The following is a 16,509-nucleotide window of genomic DNA, read 5'->3' on the forward strand; positions in this document are numbered from 1 at the left end:
GTCGCACACGCATGGAATACGTGCTTCAAGCTACAGTACAACTACGGTATGCACAGGTACGTACACTGCGAGCATGAGAGCTTTGGAAGATTGGACACATTGTCCTCTTCCTCTCCTTGGTGAGTCGTTGCAAGATGGATTTATCTGTACAGCTCTCTCCCAACGACCACGTGCCTACCATTCGATGCGGCGCTACGTGTGCACAGTTGATGAGCTGCTTTTGCTAAATTGATGCCAACGCCGACATGTTTGAATGCTTCAAGGATTGGTAAATCGATTGTCCTCTTGTTGATGGTCTGCTGTGAATTCTTGGTCCCATTTCGTCGCCACCAAACGTTTCAGATTCAGAAACCAGGGTTGGGGTTGGCACAACCCTAGCCCTCCATCTGGGACCGCAAGCGCCTGTTCGTGTCGGTCGATTGACACAATATATTGACACCAACTATAGACGTTTCTATCACGACTAGACAAAACAGCACTAACTAGAAACACAAGGACGTGGCCAGTGAGTCAATGACGAATACGTACCTAACGTTAGATAAAATGGTTGGCGTTGTCGTGGCCCATCGCCGAGGCGTGCATCGTCTGCGCAAGCATACGCGACTCCTTCTGCACCAAGAGCACTACTATGCATTCAGCTGCTATGCACTTGACAATACATATCGAAACGGAGAGTGCGCTGTCGGCACGAATATGTTTATATTAATACATGCCAGGACGCTTCCTAACGTGGGCCGTTCGTGCCATCGTCCCTCCGAGAGGCTCGTTACCACTTGACGGGTCGCTTGGTGTGTTGTGCTGTGCACAGCGCTCGATTCGTCGGACGAAAGCTTGTTGACGACTCGATGCTTGCCATTCGGAGAGGCAGGGCGGGCTGGAGCGAGAAGCCTCCAGACGACATGACTGCCTCGCAAACGATCGATTCGCTGGGCTCATCGGTCAGTAGACACTCTACTTGAGGCACTGATCATGTGGTATCTATCGGCTTTTTGGTGCCCGCGATATTGCATATTGGTCCAGACAGCGCACTGTACAATAGTACATATATATTGACGGCGAAACCGGCGTGGCTGTATAAGATCCGCCATCAACCGGGCGCGTCACGAGTACCTGGCCATGGAAAACGACGGCGACGTCGTCGTGGACGCACCAGTTGACATCACCGACAACAACCATGGGGACGAGCTAAACCTCGAGGTGACTCCCGAGTTTGCACCGCGCTTGGAGCCCCTGCACCAGCAGCAAGCGTCCGAAGAAGACACGGCCAAAGGCGCTCAGCTCTGCGCGGCGTCGAAAGAAGGTGCGATGGAAACCGTGCGCAAGCTCGTGCTCGACAATGCGCCCGTCGGATTTGTGACGACGTCGGGCTGGACGCCGCTGGCGTTTGCTTGCTTCAACGGACGCCTCGAGGTTGACGACCATTCTCCATATCGTCGCCGCATGTCTGTCGACTGAAATCTCTAGGTGGTGCAGTACTTTCTCGATCTGGGGGCTGCCGACACGTACAAGCAGGCGCCAATCACGACTGGCGAGAAGCGCAAGCCGGCGCAAGTCAACACGCCGCTGCACTGGGCCATCTACAAGGGCCACCCGATGGTCGTGTACACGCTCGTGACAAACGGCTTTTCGATTGAAGACGCCGACTCGTGCGGCAACCGCGCGTTGCACCTCGCTTGCTCCAATGGCACGTTCGCCATCATTGAAGTTGACCCATATATCTCCAACCCTTTTCGATTGACGACTTGTGCATAGATCATCTTGTCGCACGCGCCCGATCTCGCGGCCAAGAACGTGTATGGCAACACGCCGATGGACCTCACGACGGACGGCGCGGTCCGCAAGCTACTGAAGAAGATGCAAACGCAAACGATGTGCGACGAGTGCCACGACGTGTTTTCGCGCAGCCGCCGTGGTACGTTGTGTCAGCAGTGCCACAACCTTGTCTGCAACACTGGTTCGTGCTCGTCGAGGTAGGATTCCCCGCTGTCTTCGGCTACTGTAGTAGACTACATTGGAATGGCATAGCCTCGAGATGCCGTGGGGAACGACCGACAAGAGCGTGCGCCGCGTGCGCTACTGTCGCGCGTGCGTCCAGGCGCTTGCGCAGGTCGAAGCCGACCTCGAGCAGGTGCTGACCTCGAAGCGCTTGGCGGTCGCCGAAGCGATGTCGCCGCTCGCGGCGCTTGAGGCGTCGTTGGCCACCTTTACGCCTGCCCCCGTACGAGCGCGAGTGCCTTGGATCGAAAAAATTCAAGTCGTGTGCTGTAGAAGCCAGGCACGCCCGTGGACACCGAGGCGCTGGTCGGTGTCGAGCAGCCACCGCCGACGCCGATTTCAAAAGGCGCGCTCGTCAAGCAACTGCTTGCGCTGCTCTTGAGTCTCGAGAGCAACGATGCTGATGTCGAGGCGCTGCAGACGGCGATTGATGCGGCCGCAGAAAAGAAGGCGAATGCGTGGCTGCTCCAAGACGCCCGCGCCACGTACGAACAGCACATTGCGCACATCAAGCTCATCCAAGAAATCAAAGCCGTCTTGGCCACCCGGTACAAGCTGTCCATCTTGCTTCGGCTGAGCTCAATAATGTCGATGCATGAGCAGGCCGATTAGCACGCGATCGCTGGTCGCGGCACTCCGCCGGGTGTGGCGCCAAGCGCAGGTCGAGGGCGTCGAAGGCGCACTCGTGCAAGCCGCGCAACGCGTCATTGTATTGGCCGAGTCAGAAGCGAGCTTGTACGGCGCGTACATGCTCTGTGCCCGCATCCAAGTCGGGTCGGCGCAGTTCAACAACGACTTCGTGCGCCTGAACCACTGCTTGACCATGGTCGAAGACTACGGCGTCAGCGACACCTTGCTGCGCAACGCGTGGGGCTTGCGCGACCGCCTTAGCGCCGAGGTAGCGTGCTGCGTCCGTCCCGTGCGATGCAATTTTGGGTCGTAGATGACGCTGGAAGCGGCCCTCTTTCCATTTGAAGAGCGCATGGATGGGCTCACCAACCAGTCCCAGTACGTCTTTCACGACGGCAAGATCGCGGCCAGTCTCCTTGAGGCCCTCACGCTACGGAACCAGACGCTTACGGTCGCCGTGGTGCGTCGACGAGGATGCTCTGAGGAAGCATCCATTGATTGAAATTGCGTAGGAAGTCGCTGCCAAGGTCGAGGAGGCAACGCCCGTCGCGTCGCACCTCGTGGAGAAGGCCAAGGAGTTTCTCGTCAAGCTGAAAAAGGACATTAAAGAAGAGCAAAAGGTAGACTTGAACCCAGAGAGGCATGCGACAAGGACATGGGTACGTAGAAGGAAGACGAACGTCGACGCATTGCCGAAGAAGAGGCGCTCAAGGCCGCCAAGAAGGGCAAGAAGGGCAAGAAGGGCGGGAAGAAATAATGAAATGGACCTCGCGTCCTATGGTGTACAAACGCCCGTGCCATGAGAGTCAAGTCGTTGGAGGCTCTTCGCGGACATAGGGTCTGGGATTTGCACGGGGACACAGGCTACTTGGTCATGGTCCTTGTCGGAAACGAAGCAGCGCCAGCACACATGCGACGTCGTCCTCGAGGGCATAGCGAGAGTCGGGCCGGGGGTCAGACTTGGTCTCAAGTGCTCGTTTGCGGTAGGTGGGCGCGCCACTTCGGCCCTACTCGCTGTAGGGGCCACCAGAAATGTGTGTAGCGCAGGCAAACAAGGCGGCGGCGAACGCAGAACGAAGACAACAAGAGAAAGGATTCGGGGTGTGGATTCAAAAGAAACAGCTTGCGTAATACCTTAGGACTCGATATATTCGATCGGAGCAAACTTAGACAATCGAACCGGCGTTGGCGGCGATACGGGGCCAGAGGTCGGCGCATTCCTTGCCGACCGGGCCAGTGATGGCCGAGCCCTTCATTTCACCCTTGGGGTTGACGATGCAGGCGGCGTTGTCCTCGAAGTAGAGGAAGATGCCGTCGCGGCGGCGCCACGACTTGCGCTGGCGGATGACGACAGCGGGCATGACCTTCTTACGGAGCTCCGGCTTACCCTTCTTGACCGAGCACAAGCACATGTCACCGACACCGGCAGCGGGGAGACGGTTCAGGCGACCCTTGATACCGCACACGGCGATGATCAAGAGGGCCTTACCACCCGAGTTATCGGCGCAGTTCATGACGGCGCCAACGGGCAGACCGAGGGTCATACGGAACTTTTGACCCGACACACCAGCGCGACCTATCCAGTGGCATCGTTATTCGCCGTTCCCTGCTGTGATGCGCCATGAGGGCACGAGGGCGTCCTAGGCAAGTCGACACGGCGCATCCAGCGCCGCTGCTTGCTTGCGACGTCCTCGTCGCCATGGTCGTCATCGTCGTCATCATCATGCAACATACCAGAGCTCATCTTTGTTTCTTGAGAGAATCACAACTAAAAACCTCGTCGCCATAGCGGGCAGGCGCAAACCATTGGCTGTCGCCTCCACTCCTTTTCCTCCACCAATGAATGGCACCCTCGCTACAAGAACACTCCGAGATTACAAGCACTTATTGTCCGGATACCGCCGCATACGCACACTATTTCCGACATACTGCGCGGTCCGCAGTTGCTTGCTGACCTAGTACAGGAGCAGGAGCGGACGAAGACGAGGATGGCAGGACACTGCATCCTGATGGCGATGCGACCGCGAGCCCACCGACAGCCATGCTAGCTTCCTATGCAACAGGCCACAGCACCTCTTCTGCACAGTCGGCGATGCTGGCGTGCTCTACCAGATAGTACGATCCAGGTCCGACGACGGCGACGAGCCCGCCCATCCCTGCCTCGAGCGAAGCTATGCTAGTATACTAGTTGGCCTCGTAGAGGAGGCTGTATCGTGCTGTGTGGGTACTGAAGTGCGTCGACTGCGATGATCTTGCTGCAGCAAGGAGTTTGGGCTGGACAGCGCTGGTTGCTCGAACCTGCGTCGCATACATTGCCCGTCTTGCATGCTACGAGCCAATACGCGATTGATCCTAGCATCCCGTGATTAGTGCCAATAGCATCAAGGGGCTAGCTGGGTGTATTGGCACTAGTAGACATGGCTTCTCAAGCGACCATTTGAAGCGCTCGGGCATGGAGTATGTCATGTGCTATGCCAGTTCGGTAGCTTCTGTTCTTGATCGACGCGACTAGGACTAGACACCTAACAAGATGATGCTAGAAGCTAGCAATTTCTATGTTTGCTTTGTTGCCACCATCTTGACAGCCTCATGCTGCTGCGCCAGGATAGCGCCGTGCAGGTCAGCAGTCAATTGGCCATTCTTGGTAGCCAATTGCTGTCGTCGCACACTATTTTCTGTCGTAGAGCAATAGCGGGATGGACCCAGAGCGCAAGGCGGCGATCCGGCAGCTCGTCGTCGCGGCCGCCAAGGCCAAGTTCCAGGCGAGGCGCGACGCAGCCGCGGTGAGCATCGCGCCGTATAGCCCATCACCGATGGCCATGGTTCACGGCGTCTGGGACCGCTTGGCGCCGATGATGTCGGTCTCGGACCACGTCGTCGAGCTCGGGTGTGGCGACGGGCGCTGGATCCTCGAGGGCGTCAAGCGCTTTGGCTGCAGCGCAATGGGCGTCGAGTGGGATCCGCAGGTGGCGCAGCGTGCGAAGGCGCAGGCGGCAACCATCCCGGGCGCGATCGAGATTCGGATCGAAGACATGCTGGCGCCGACCTTTCGCCTTCCGCAGCGCACGTCGCTCGTCATTGTCTACGCATTCGCCGAGACGCTCAACCTGAACGTCAAGGCCCTCCTCGCGCAGTGCGATCCACGGACCAAGGTCCTCTCGGTGGGCGTACGTCGTTGATATCGATATCGTGTCTGGTGCAACGCATCACTTATCATAGCGTAGTTCCGCGTGCACGGGTGGCAGCCGCAATGGACACTGCGCTTTAATGGACTCAACTGCTACTACTACGAACTCGCAGGCCACGACGCCGGTATCGGCGACTCTAAGCGGTGAATCAACTGCATGTTTTCACGCCGCAGCGCCGCCATCCTACCACCGATAGATACATAGCAGGTCGATGGCGGCACAAATGTAGTACCGTTGGGAGAGAGAGCTCGCGTCCTTTTGCGCTTCGAGCTTGCGCTCCTCCTCGTCGGCGAGCCGGTCGTGGGTCTCGCCGAGCTCTCTAGAATCGAGCACATATCGTCTATATATAAAGGACACACAACGCTTCTCGACGCACCGACGCAGCTTGGTCAGGCTGCGCTCCTTGGCTTCCAAAACGCCTTCTTGGTCGCGGAGCATGCCCACCAGCCGCTGCACTTCGCTCGTGAGGGTGCGAATCGTATCCTTGAGACCCTACTGGACATCGTGTCGTCGTCGTCTAGAGAGACACCAGACCTCGGCGCTGAGCGTCAACTGCTCGACAGTCGCCTCGGCCTTGGCACAGCGCGTCGAAAGCACGTGCGTGTCGTTCGCTGTGCGTTGCAGCTGCTGCTTGAGCGTCCAGCTCGCCATGTCGGTGTCGCGCATGCGCTGTTCAGGGCCGCGTGGACGCTCTGGTCGCGGGCCTATGCATCGTCGCTAGACGAGACAATATGTCCACAGTAGAATAATACTTGCGCGGCAAGAGCAGCCTCGCGATCGTTGTGCAGGTCGAGAGTCAATATCCGATTCTCGGCGACCACCGATGTGCGCATCTTGGTTTCCATCTGCATGCACAGTCAGCGGGTTCTCATGTTACTTGTATGGTGCTGCGTATGTACCTGGAGCTGCCCTTGGAGCGTTTGCGTGCATTCGTCCAGCTGCGCGTGCAGTTGGCGGTTCCTACGACCACTTGATGGGGTGCTGGCAAAGCACGTCGTACGCGTGCTGCAGCGTCTCGATCGTCGCCTCGGCGTGTCCCTTGGCAACGTCGACCGCTTGCAATCGCGTGCTCAGGTCGTGGATCGCTTTGCGATTAGTATCCTAGTCACCTCCGCGTTGCGACATGTCGTCGTCATCAATGACACTCTGTACATCGTGAAATTGCATCTGTTGCATCCGGTGGTCCCACTATTCGCGTCGCCCAATTCGACCTCATCCAATCGAAAAGTCAAGAGACGTACGTCATCCTTTTGCGCGGTCCACGCCCGGAGCTGCTGGTCGTACTCGATCTCAAACGCCGTGCGGGCAGCGTCGAGGCCCTTGATGCGAGCGACGAGGTCGTCCAGCTGCCGCGTCAACGCCGACGAGTCGTCTTCGATGCGTTTCCAGTAGTGTTCCCGCTCGCTAGATCCAGATGCCTCAATATGAGTAAGCCAGTCGACGTCTATTTGAATAGCACCGGCACCACGCCATCAAGCTCGCGCGCTCGTCACTTGCGCGTCGCAGCTTTTCGTACTGGGTCTCAACGAGGGCCTGAGAGCGCTAAAGGCTCGTTCGCTGTCGTTCTTTGATACCTGCATCTCGTTTGCTTGGTTTTCCAAGCACGTCTTTTCGATGGCGGCATTGCTTAGCTGCGTTGTCATGTCGGCCACTTGGGCTGCGAGTGTGGACACCTTGTCTTCGTAGTAGGCCTTGAGCTATGGATATCTTCGAGTCAAAACCACCATAGTATACGTGTGTACTTGGTGGAGCTGCTCTGCAAGCGCGTCGTCTGCATCGGGATGCTCGGGCAGCGGGCCCTGGATGCCGCTCACTTGACGGTTCACGACGCGCTTAAAGAGGTTGGTCGGCTCGTTTGCACGTGCTACTTTGTCCTCACCACCGGGTTCTTTGAAGCAGGACACGACGACCGTACGCTTTGGCGTGCTGCGAGACGGGGGCGGGGCTGACTTGGGCGCGTCTTGGCGCAAGCTCTGGCGCAGTCGGCAGATCTCTTGGCGATCCAACACCATAAGATCGTTTCGACGCTATTAGGGCATCCACACCGGTTGGTCTTTAGTCCGAAGTCTATTACGGATGATGAAGGACCGTATTTTAATTGAAATCCTTGGGGATGAATAAAAATAAAGCCTTTTACCCACCGGTTGGTCTTATAGTTCCAAAGTCTTTTAGTGCTTTGCGATCGTGCTCGGTGCAACCAGCTCACCTGGGTCGACGACGACGAGGTGAAGCTCGCACGATACCTTGCGTGGCCTGAGACTGGCGCATGGTGCAAACGAGAAACGTTGGGCGCCCGCGCTAGCACGCCGAAGGTTTCCAGGTCGACGTCTCCAGCGCCTGATGCAAGACGGTATGTCCCTACGTTCTCCAGCAGTGCATCGCAAGCCTGTGTGCCACTGCTCCGCTTGGAAGCGGCCAACAGAATGCCCTGGCAACCGAGGATGGCAGTAGCATAGCGCTCCTTATCGTCAGGAACGCAGCGCGCCTCGTCGTCGGGAACGCAGCGCTCGTATGCATAGGTGAGGGATTCGTTCTCATTCGACCTCAGGAGCGCAGGTGTATGGCCGACGCTTCCTGCAAACTCGTGATATAGGGACGCCACCTTCTTCCAACGCGCCGTGCCCGCCGAGGGCGTCCGGCGCTCCTTGACCTACCGCAGCGTCGCTCGACCATGTCGCCGAACGCGCAAAAGCAAACTGGCCAACGGCTGACGAGCGCACCTCACTTTCAGCCAATAAAAAAAGGGTCGATCTAAAAGACTGAAAAGACTTGAGTCGCTCCAGGTCCTTTAGACCGACAAAAACCGCGAAAGGCCAACCGGTGCGAGCAAAAGTTTTATTCGAAGTCTGATACGGCAGGACGCAGGAAATCGCACGATGGGTCATGTTCAATGTTTCTGAGCAGAGGCAGGCAACGGTCGACAACCAACGACACGGCACTCTCGCCCTGATGCGGAGCTAGCGCTCTTGCAGACATGTATACGAAGGAAATATATTGATTTGGAGCTCAATGATCGAAGAGCGAGCCAATAGCTTCTTCTCCGTGGTCTTCATCTGATTGAGCCTCGAGGTCCGGTAGATACTGCTGGTGTTGCCGTCGAAGAGGCCTTCCGGGAGGTAAAGCTCGTGGTACTTCTCCCAGCACGTCAGCGTCGTATCTGGGCACATCCACGGCTTTGGGTCGCTTTACTTTTCGACGGTGTGCTCATGCACACGTGAGCAGTAGCACGTGATACTTGTGTCGTTGCGATCTTCAAATCGGCAAATGCAGCACCGACGCTTGTCAGTAGACTTTGTGGAGAGAGCTTTTCCCGAGAAGACTTTGGTGCAGCGCGGCTACTAGTATGGCGTCGTGTCGAAGCGAAACACTCGTTTGGTCTTATGGACAACGGCGTCGACGCGCTGGACTCTTGCGCCACAGGCGTCGGCATAGCGGCCGCCGCAGCTAGGCTTGACATCAGGGTCAAACGTCAAGCTAGTAGCGAGGTTCTCATTATCCACGAAAGACCGAATTGAATTATCGAGGTGTTTGAACTATTCGAGATCGCCTTCTTCTGCCTCCGACTTGAGCTCATCTGTGACGTTGCACTACAACGCCCTGCGGCAAACACATATCCTTCCAAGACGTAGGAGCTGACGCCGAGTCTCTGTGCCTCGGTAGAGCAACTGCCCCCGTACAATGTCGCCATCATTCATCGTGACGGGGTGGCGCTGGAACATGGACGACATCCACACTACGTTGTAGCCTTGCTTGCCACGCGACGCGATGAGGCCGAGCAAAAACGAGGAGCCAACCACGTCAAATGCGGCGGCACTGAACCCTTTCGAGCCGTGCGCTCGCTCGTCGGCCACGCTGAAGGCCATTTTGGTGTTGATCAAGATGTCCCGCTTGGCTGGAGCGCCCGCAGCAGCGCTTGTAGGAGGCACCCCTGGCGCAGAGATGCGTTGAAGAAGAGCCTGCTTCTTTCCAGATGACGGCATGCCAAGCTGTTGGCACTTGCGCTAGAGGGCGTCGACGCTGAGGCCCGAAAGTGGAATCGATTCGATCGCTGCTGGCAAAGGCAACGAGACGTCGGGCGCTGGGACTGCTCCGTTGAGAGGATATGACGAGGGGACGCTTGTAATAGTACCCAAATGGGCAAGGATTTCGGCCTTGTTCAGTTTGTTCTAGCCCATTATATTGCGTTCCTGCCGAACTTGGGCAGCTGAAGGCGCGTGATCTTGTCGAGGGGCAGTGGCTTGCATGGCCGTCACGAGGTCGATAGTGCCAACGCGAAAGAGGGCGGATTTGCCTTGCCGTTCTTTTTCCAAAAATACACTTCTTTTCAAAAAATAAGTAGGGTAAAAAACGGTAGTTGAACCCGTTGTTTGGCAGTATAATCTACTGCGAAGCCTCCAATAGGGTTAGCCCTGAGGTCAATCTTCCTAGCATCTAGATTGCGATTTGCATGTGTATCACAACTACATTCCTTTGATAGCACTAGGTTGAGATACACTGCAACTCATTTTTGTGGCTCCGTCAAACGCCCAGACTTGACGAACACCGTTTCTAGATTGTTGGATTAATGGCCAACGCTGCGACCTATCAGGTCCATTTTGCACGCATCTAGAATGCGATTTGCATGTGTATCACAACTACATTCCCTTGATAGCACTAGGTTGAGATACACTGCAACTCATTTTGTGGCTCCGTCAAACGCCCAGACTTGACGAACACCGTTTCTAGATTGTTGGATTAATGGCCAACGCTGCGACCTATCAGGTCCATTTTGCACGCATCTAGAATGCGATTTGCATGTGTATCACAACTACATTCCATGGATAGCACTCGGTTGAGATATAAGAGAGGTCGTAGAGGAATGCAGAGGTTGCTACAGGCGAGGTAAAGACAGCACACAGACGTTGCAGCGCAAATAGCGTGCGGGCAGGTGGAAAACCTGAGTTTACGATTCAAAAGTGAGGCCCGAGGGCTTTTCCATTGTCGTCACTTGAAAACCTTCATATACGATACATTTACCAAGATACAACCGATCGTTGAAGACTCGATCTGCCCCGGTGTACGGGTGCAGTCTCATACCTCCCCGTCTTCAACGGAGGGCTCTTCTTTGACCTAGTTGCCCGTCTTGTCCGCGTGCTTCTTCTTAGCCCCGTAACGACGTCTCGTTATAGCCGCACGCTTGTGCCCACGTCGCAACGTGGCACCCTGGGCACCGTCCTTCCGCCGCGGCAGAGGAAGCACTTCCACAACCCAACGATCCGCGATCGTTGTTGTGGCCGCCAGCCTCTTGGCTGCGGCGCACGCCTTCTTGCGACTCTTGGCTGCGGCGCGCGTCTTCATCATCATCATCATCATCGACGACGTCGTCATCACCGTTGAGGCAGTCGACATCGTCGGCATCATCTTCATCGCCCGCGTTGAGGGCGTCGAGCTCGTAGCTCGGCTCGGGCTCGAACTGGACCTCGTGACCGGGCATAACACGCTTGGTCGTCGCGCGCGTCGAGCCCTTGTCCGCTTGCGCTTCGGCCAACGCCTCCTTGACGTTAACAATGCAGATCGCACTGCGGAACTCGAGAAACTTGGGGATGGTCACGGCCTTGGTGAAGAGGTCGGCTTGGTTCTGCGCGGATCGACAAGCCGTTCTTCTCCACGTACTCGCGACACACCAGGTGGCGTTCCATGATGTGCTTGGAGCGCTTGTGCGAGCCTGGACGTTGACACAGCGAGATCGCGCCGTGGTTGTCCATGAGCATCGTTGAGTTCGTGTGCAGTAGCGAGCACTCCTCGAGGAGCTGCTCAAGCCACATGACGTCGCGCGCAGCTGTACTGGCCGCGATCGTCTCCGAGTGACACGAGCTTGTACCAACGATGTCTTGCTCGGAGCTCTTGGCCGAGATCGTCTGGCCGTTGAGCTTCGTGACGTAGCCCGCGATCGACTTGTAGTCCTTCGTGTCGTTGGCCCCATCAGATTCGGCCCACGACTCGATCGAGAGGCCTTCGTACGTCCTCGCTTCCTCAATGCTGTACACGAGCCCAAAGTCGAGCGTACCCACGAGGTACCGGACCACGCGCATGGCCATGGCCCAATGCTCGGACGAGTAGCAGTGGAGGTACTTGGACAGCGTGCGCACCGCGTTGCCGAGCTCGAGGCGGGAGCCCGTGACGAGGTACTGCAAGGCACCAACGAGGTTGCGGTACGGGCACGCCGCCTTGTCGAGCTTCGTCTGCGGCTCCGATGCCTCCAAGTCGCACGACATTTCGGCACCGGGCGTCTGCGGCACCAACGACGGGTTCATGTTGATGTTGCCGAACTTGGCGATGATCTCTTGCGTAAACCGACGCTGAGAGAACGCCAGACGCTTGCCGGGACCGTAGTCGATCTCGACACCGAGGAGGTAGCGGACGTCGCCGAGCTGCGTCATCTTGAACTTGGCGAGCAGCGCCTTGATCACCGGCGCTGTGTGCTTGTCGTCGCCGAGGATGAGCAGGTCGTCGACGTAAACCGTAACGAAAACGACATCGCGGTTGCCATTTCCTCCCACAGTTTTCGCGTAGAGGCCGCGATCCTTCTCGTTGCGCTTGAAGCCGAGGCTCACGAGGAACTCGTGCAACATCGAGTTCCACTCGTGAGGCGCTTGGCGCAGACCGTAGATCGTCTTGATGAGCAGGCACACGAGGCGCTGGACGTGCTTGGCAAAGCCTTCTGGCTGCTCCATGTCGACGAGTTGACCCTTCTTGAGCGCAGCGTTGAGAAACGTCGTGACGAAGTCGTACTGGCGCAGCTTCCATCCACGCAAGGCCGCGTAGAGCAGAATCGCGCGCAAGGTCTCGAAGCGGATGACCGGCGCATACGTCTCGTCGTAGTCGAGTCCATAGAAAGATCTGCTCAAAGCCCTTGATCACGAGGCGCCCCTTGTAGCGCAGGTTGCCGTCGCGATCAACCTTGAGCTTGAAGAGCCATCGGCAGTTGAGTACCTTGCGACCGACCGGGCGCTGAACCAAGCGCCACGTACGGTTGGTCATGTGCGAATTGTACTCCTCGAGCATCACTTGACGCCACTTGTCGGCCTCAGGCGACGCGATGGCTTCCTTGTACGACTGCGGCACGTCAAACTCCTTCTCACAGTCGGCAGTGAGAAGCACGGAGCGAGTGGGAGCGCGACGTGCTCTTGCGCGGGCGCTTGACCGGCGACACCGGGAACACGACCTTGGGGCGCTTGCGTCCTCCCACAGCTTCTTGATCGGGTTCGTCTTCGGCGCCAGTAGCGTCATCAGCAGGAGCGTCATCGCCTCCCACAGCATCAGACGCTGGCGTAGCCTTCCCGTCATCCGTGCACACGATACGACGGCGGTCACCAGTCGTCATCGTAGCAGCACGGGCGTCGTCCAACGAGGGACTGACGTCAACGACCGTGTCATCACTGCGCGTGGTCGTCTGCGCAGCGACGGGTCGGGCCGGGTTGACCAACATCTCCATGACCGGTAGCGTACAGAACGGAACCAAAGACGAGATACCACGAATGCTGGGATCAGCAGCGTGTTGCAGCACCTTCTTGACGTAGGCACCCTCGACCGTTTGATCCTCGTAGACGCGCGTACTCGAGCTTGCCGCTTTTGAGGTTGAGGAGTCGATAGCCGCGGGTAGCCTTGTCGTAGCCGAGAAAGAAGGACAGCTGCGCGATCTTCGAGGTGCGACGGTGTTGGCCGAGGAACAACGTTATGACGCACCCAAATGGACGCAGGTGCGTGACGTTTGGCGCCTTGCCCTTGAGCGCCTCGTACGGCGTCTTGCCGACCAGAGGCTTGGTGCCAGTGCGGTTGTACGTGTAGGCGACGTACTTGGCGCACTCGTTCCAGAGCTCGTCCGGCAACCCGGACGCGGCCAGCACCGAGCGGACCTTGTCCATCAAGACATAGTTGAACTTCTCGACGAGCGCGACCTCTTCAGGCGCGTAGCCGTGCGTGAGCTGCTGCGTGATACCACCAGAGCAGAGCTCAGCAATCGTCGAGTTGTGGAACATCTTGTCGTCGTCGCTCGAGATGACGGCGACCTTCTTGTTGAACGCGACCTGGATCGTCTTGACACACGTCACAAGCGTCTTCGTCGCGTCGCCCTTCCGTTCCATCGGGGTGACCCAGACGAAGCGCGTGCCTTCATCGATGATCGCGAGGTAGCACGTGTGTTTGAGCCAAGACACAATGCTCGACACAAAGCCAATGTCGACAATGATCTTGCGAAGCGGGATCGTCGTCGTACGTTCCGGCATAGTGTTGTACGACATGCGCTTCTGCTCGGCGAGCGTGCACGACAAGCACGCAGCAGACGACTTGAGGTCATCACTCGGGAGCCACAAGCCGTCCGCCACACCATCCTTGGCCATGGACTTGATCACGTCCATGCTCGCATGAGCGAAGCGGTTGTGCCAAAGACGGAGCTGGCTGTTCTTGGAACACACCTCATTACCGGTGAAGAGGACTAGCTCGGCCGGTTCGACGTGCGAGCGCACACGGATGCGGTAAAACCCGTCACGAAAGTGAAAGATGAGCTTCATCTCCGTGCTGCGCAGCGTCATGATGAGGTTGTCAGCCAAGAGCGACGCCAAAAGACCATGATCCTCGCGCAGCCGCGTCTGGCTCAAAATGTTGACGCGCGACGACGGATCACAGTGCATCTCGAGGCAAACGTCGACCTCGTCACCGCTCGCGGCGTCGGGAAAAAAAAGCCAGCAAAGCCACGCCGCTGCGTCGACGTGTTGCCGTTGAACCACGTCACAGCATGCTGGTGGCCATCAAATGACTCAAAGACGTGCTCGTGGCGACAAATATGAGCAAGCGCCGCGTTGTCGAGACTAAACTCGATGGCCGAGTCGTCAGACGGGTCACCAACCACGTCACGAGCGTCGACCGAGAGCACCGGAGAGTCAATGTACTGCACGTAGCTGGCGCCGGCGTTCCAACCGGAGCCGCGACCGCCACGTCCGCCGCCACCGCTGCCACGCCGCAATGGGACGGCTGGGACGCCAGCAGCAGCCTGCTGCAGGCTCGGGCAGTCGTTGCGCATGTGACCGACACCGCCACAACCAAAGCACCGAGGACCTTTGGCACCACGACCGCCGTTGCCACCTTGACCTTGACCGCCACGACCACCATGGCCGCCACGGCCACGTCCTCGACTGCGACCACGACCGCCCCGACCGCCGCCAGCAAAGTTAACGGGGATAGCCGTCGACTTGAGCACACCAGTCGTCGACCGAAGGTTGTAATCGGCCTCAAGAGCTTGGTAATACTGCGTCAAGCTCTTGTTGGTCGGGTCGGACAAATGTTGTTCCGTGGACAAGATACCGACGGTCGACTTGAGAATGGCAGCGCGGACAAACTCGTCGGTGGTCTTGTGACCCATACCGGCGAGCGTAGCAACTTGACGCTTGAAAATGGCGAGGAATTCGACCCGCGTTCGAGTAGTCGGATCAAACCGCAAGCGTCGGAGATTGTCGAGCTAGGACTCGAGCACTGCTGGAGCTTCGGCAAACTTGGCGTTGATGTACGCGTACCTTGGCGCTGCCGTGACGTAATCGGCCACCTCGCGCCGCGTCTCATCGTCGAGCGAGTTGACAATGAGCACGCGCGCGGCCGCGTCGTAAGCAGCAAAATGCGCGTAGCCAGCCGGGTCGAGCGTCGCATCCGGCGCCTTTAGAGCGCCAGAAACGAGCGGCAACAAGCCGTTCAGTTCGAGTACCATACGCAGCGACGTACGGTACGACAAGTATTCACCCGGAACCAGCTGGACCGCCTTGCCACGCACCTTAGGCGGCATCGCAGGCACAACGACGGGCGCCGGCGCGCGTTGATCTTGCACAAGGACCGAGACAACGGGCACTTGCGCGGGCTCTTGAATGGGCACGGGAGCTGCCGCCACCACGACCGGATGCCCCGGAGCCCATGGCTCTAGCACCGGCCGTGTCGCAGCTTCTTGTCCAAACACGGGAGCCGCCATCGCTTGCGGACGCCCCGAAGCGCTCTCCGCCGCACCACCATGCACCTCGTGCACGGGCGCGGGAACAGCTGTCGGCGTCGGTAGCAAAGCGATGCGATCGAGACTCGCAATCATAAACTCTTGTGTGCGCGCGACGTTCTCATTGACCATATCGCGCGCAGTCTTGATGTTGTCTTCCGCGAGGACACGCGACTGCGCCGCGTTGGCGTCCAAAGTGAGGCGCACAGACCGCGTGTTCTCGTCGACCATAAGGCGCATGACGGCCGCCACATCCAGATGGCCGAACCCGGAGCGACGCGGCGAGACGATCGGCGACACGAGCTCGCCAGCCGTTTCCTCGAGCGGCGGCAAGTCCGACGTGTCAACCGAGTCGCGCGCCAAGAGCGCTTGCTTGCGCTCGTCCGGCGTCGACTGGGGCTGCGCCGCGACCGACGCCTTGGCCTTGGCCTTCTTGGCCTTCTTCGTGAGCGGCGCGCCGTCGTCGTCGTCCGTGCGTGGCTCCTTCTTGGACGGCGGCACCGCCGGCGTCTCATGGTCGTTGTTTTTCTTCTGCGTCTGCACCATCCGGATGGCGAGAGCAGGCTGTTTCCCCACGCGAGGAGGCGCGTGTCTCCGTCAAACGCCCAGACTTGACGAACACCGTTTCTAGATTGTTGGATTAATGGTCAACGCTGCGACCTATCGAGTCCATTCGTAGCACGTCAT

At 58.1% G+C, this 16,509-nt stretch overlaps 5 protein-coding genes across 5 annotated transcripts; 2 read left to right on the forward strand and 3 right to left on the reverse strand.

Annotated features, from left to right (window-relative positions):
* Nucleotides 1–1,088: 1,088 nt before the first annotated feature.
* SPRG_08304 (hypothetical protein) lies at nt 1,089–3,382 on the forward strand (the record flags this gene model as incomplete). Its single annotated transcript, XM_012347548.1, has 9 exons — nt 1,089–1,410; nt 1,465–1,704; nt 1,753–1,970; nt 2,026–2,218; nt 2,269–2,543; nt 2,599–2,893; nt 2,939–3,085; nt 3,138–3,245; nt 3,293–3,382. Exons 1-9 carry the CDS (start codon nt 1,117–1,119, stop codon nt 3,380–3,382), a joined length of 1,860 nt encoding a protein of 619 aa, XP_012202938.1. The 5' UTR covers nt 1,089–1,116.
* Nucleotides 3,383–3,705: 323 nt separating this feature from the next.
* Nucleotides 3,706–4,402, reverse strand: SPRG_08305 (60S ribosomal protein L23). The gene is made up of 2 exons (XM_012347549.1): nt 4,360–4,402; nt 3,706–4,201 (listed from the first exon to the last, which is right to left on the reverse strand). The coding sequence occupies exons 1-2, from the start codon at nt 4,367–4,369 to the stop codon at nt 3,792–3,794; spliced, it is 420 nt and encodes a 139-aa protein (XP_012202939.1). The 5' UTR covers nt 4,370–4,402; the 3' UTR covers nt 3,706–3,791.
* A 907-nt stretch (nt 4,403–5,309) lies between these two features.
* On the forward strand, nt 5,310–5,960 carry SPRG_08306 (hypothetical protein; the record flags this gene model as incomplete). Its single annotated transcript, XM_012347550.1, has 2 exons — nt 5,310–5,792; nt 5,850–5,960. Exons 1-2 carry the CDS (start codon nt 5,322–5,324, stop codon nt 5,958–5,960), a joined length of 582 nt encoding a protein of 193 aa, XP_012202940.1. The 5' UTR covers nt 5,310–5,321.
* Nucleotides 5,961–5,996: 36 nt separating this feature from the next.
* Nucleotides 5,997–7,825, reverse strand: SPRG_08307 (hypothetical protein; the record flags this gene model as incomplete). The annotated part of the gene is made up of 11 exons (XM_012347551.1): nt 5,997–6,132; nt 6,190–6,305; nt 6,348–6,482; nt 6,713–6,773; nt 6,814–6,914; nt 6,966–7,001; nt 7,055–7,217; nt 7,279–7,346; nt 7,388–7,510; nt 7,556–7,677; nt 7,729–7,825. 11 exons carry the CDS (start codon nt 7,823–7,825, stop codon nt 5,997–5,999), a joined length of 1,158 nt encoding a protein of 385 aa, XP_012202941.1.
* A 7,481-nt stretch (nt 7,826–15,306) lies between these two features.
* SPRG_08308 (hypothetical protein) lies at nt 15,307–16,368 on the reverse strand (the record flags this gene model as incomplete). The annotated part of the gene is made up of 1 exon (XM_012347552.1): nt 15,307–16,368. One exon carries the CDS (start codon nt 16,366–16,368, stop codon nt 15,307–15,309), a length of 1,062 nt encoding a protein of 353 aa, XP_012202942.1.
* Between the last annotated feature and the right edge of the window lie 141 nt (nt 16,369–16,509).

This window comes from Saprolegnia parasitica (assembly GCF_000151545.1).
Source record: "Saprolegnia parasitica CBS 223.65 unplaced genomic scaffold supercont2.37, whole genome shotgun sequence".
In the NCBI taxonomy this organism is placed as follows: domain Eukaryota; phylum Oomycota; class Saprolegniomycetes; order Saprolegniales; family Saprolegniaceae; genus Saprolegnia; species Saprolegnia parasitica.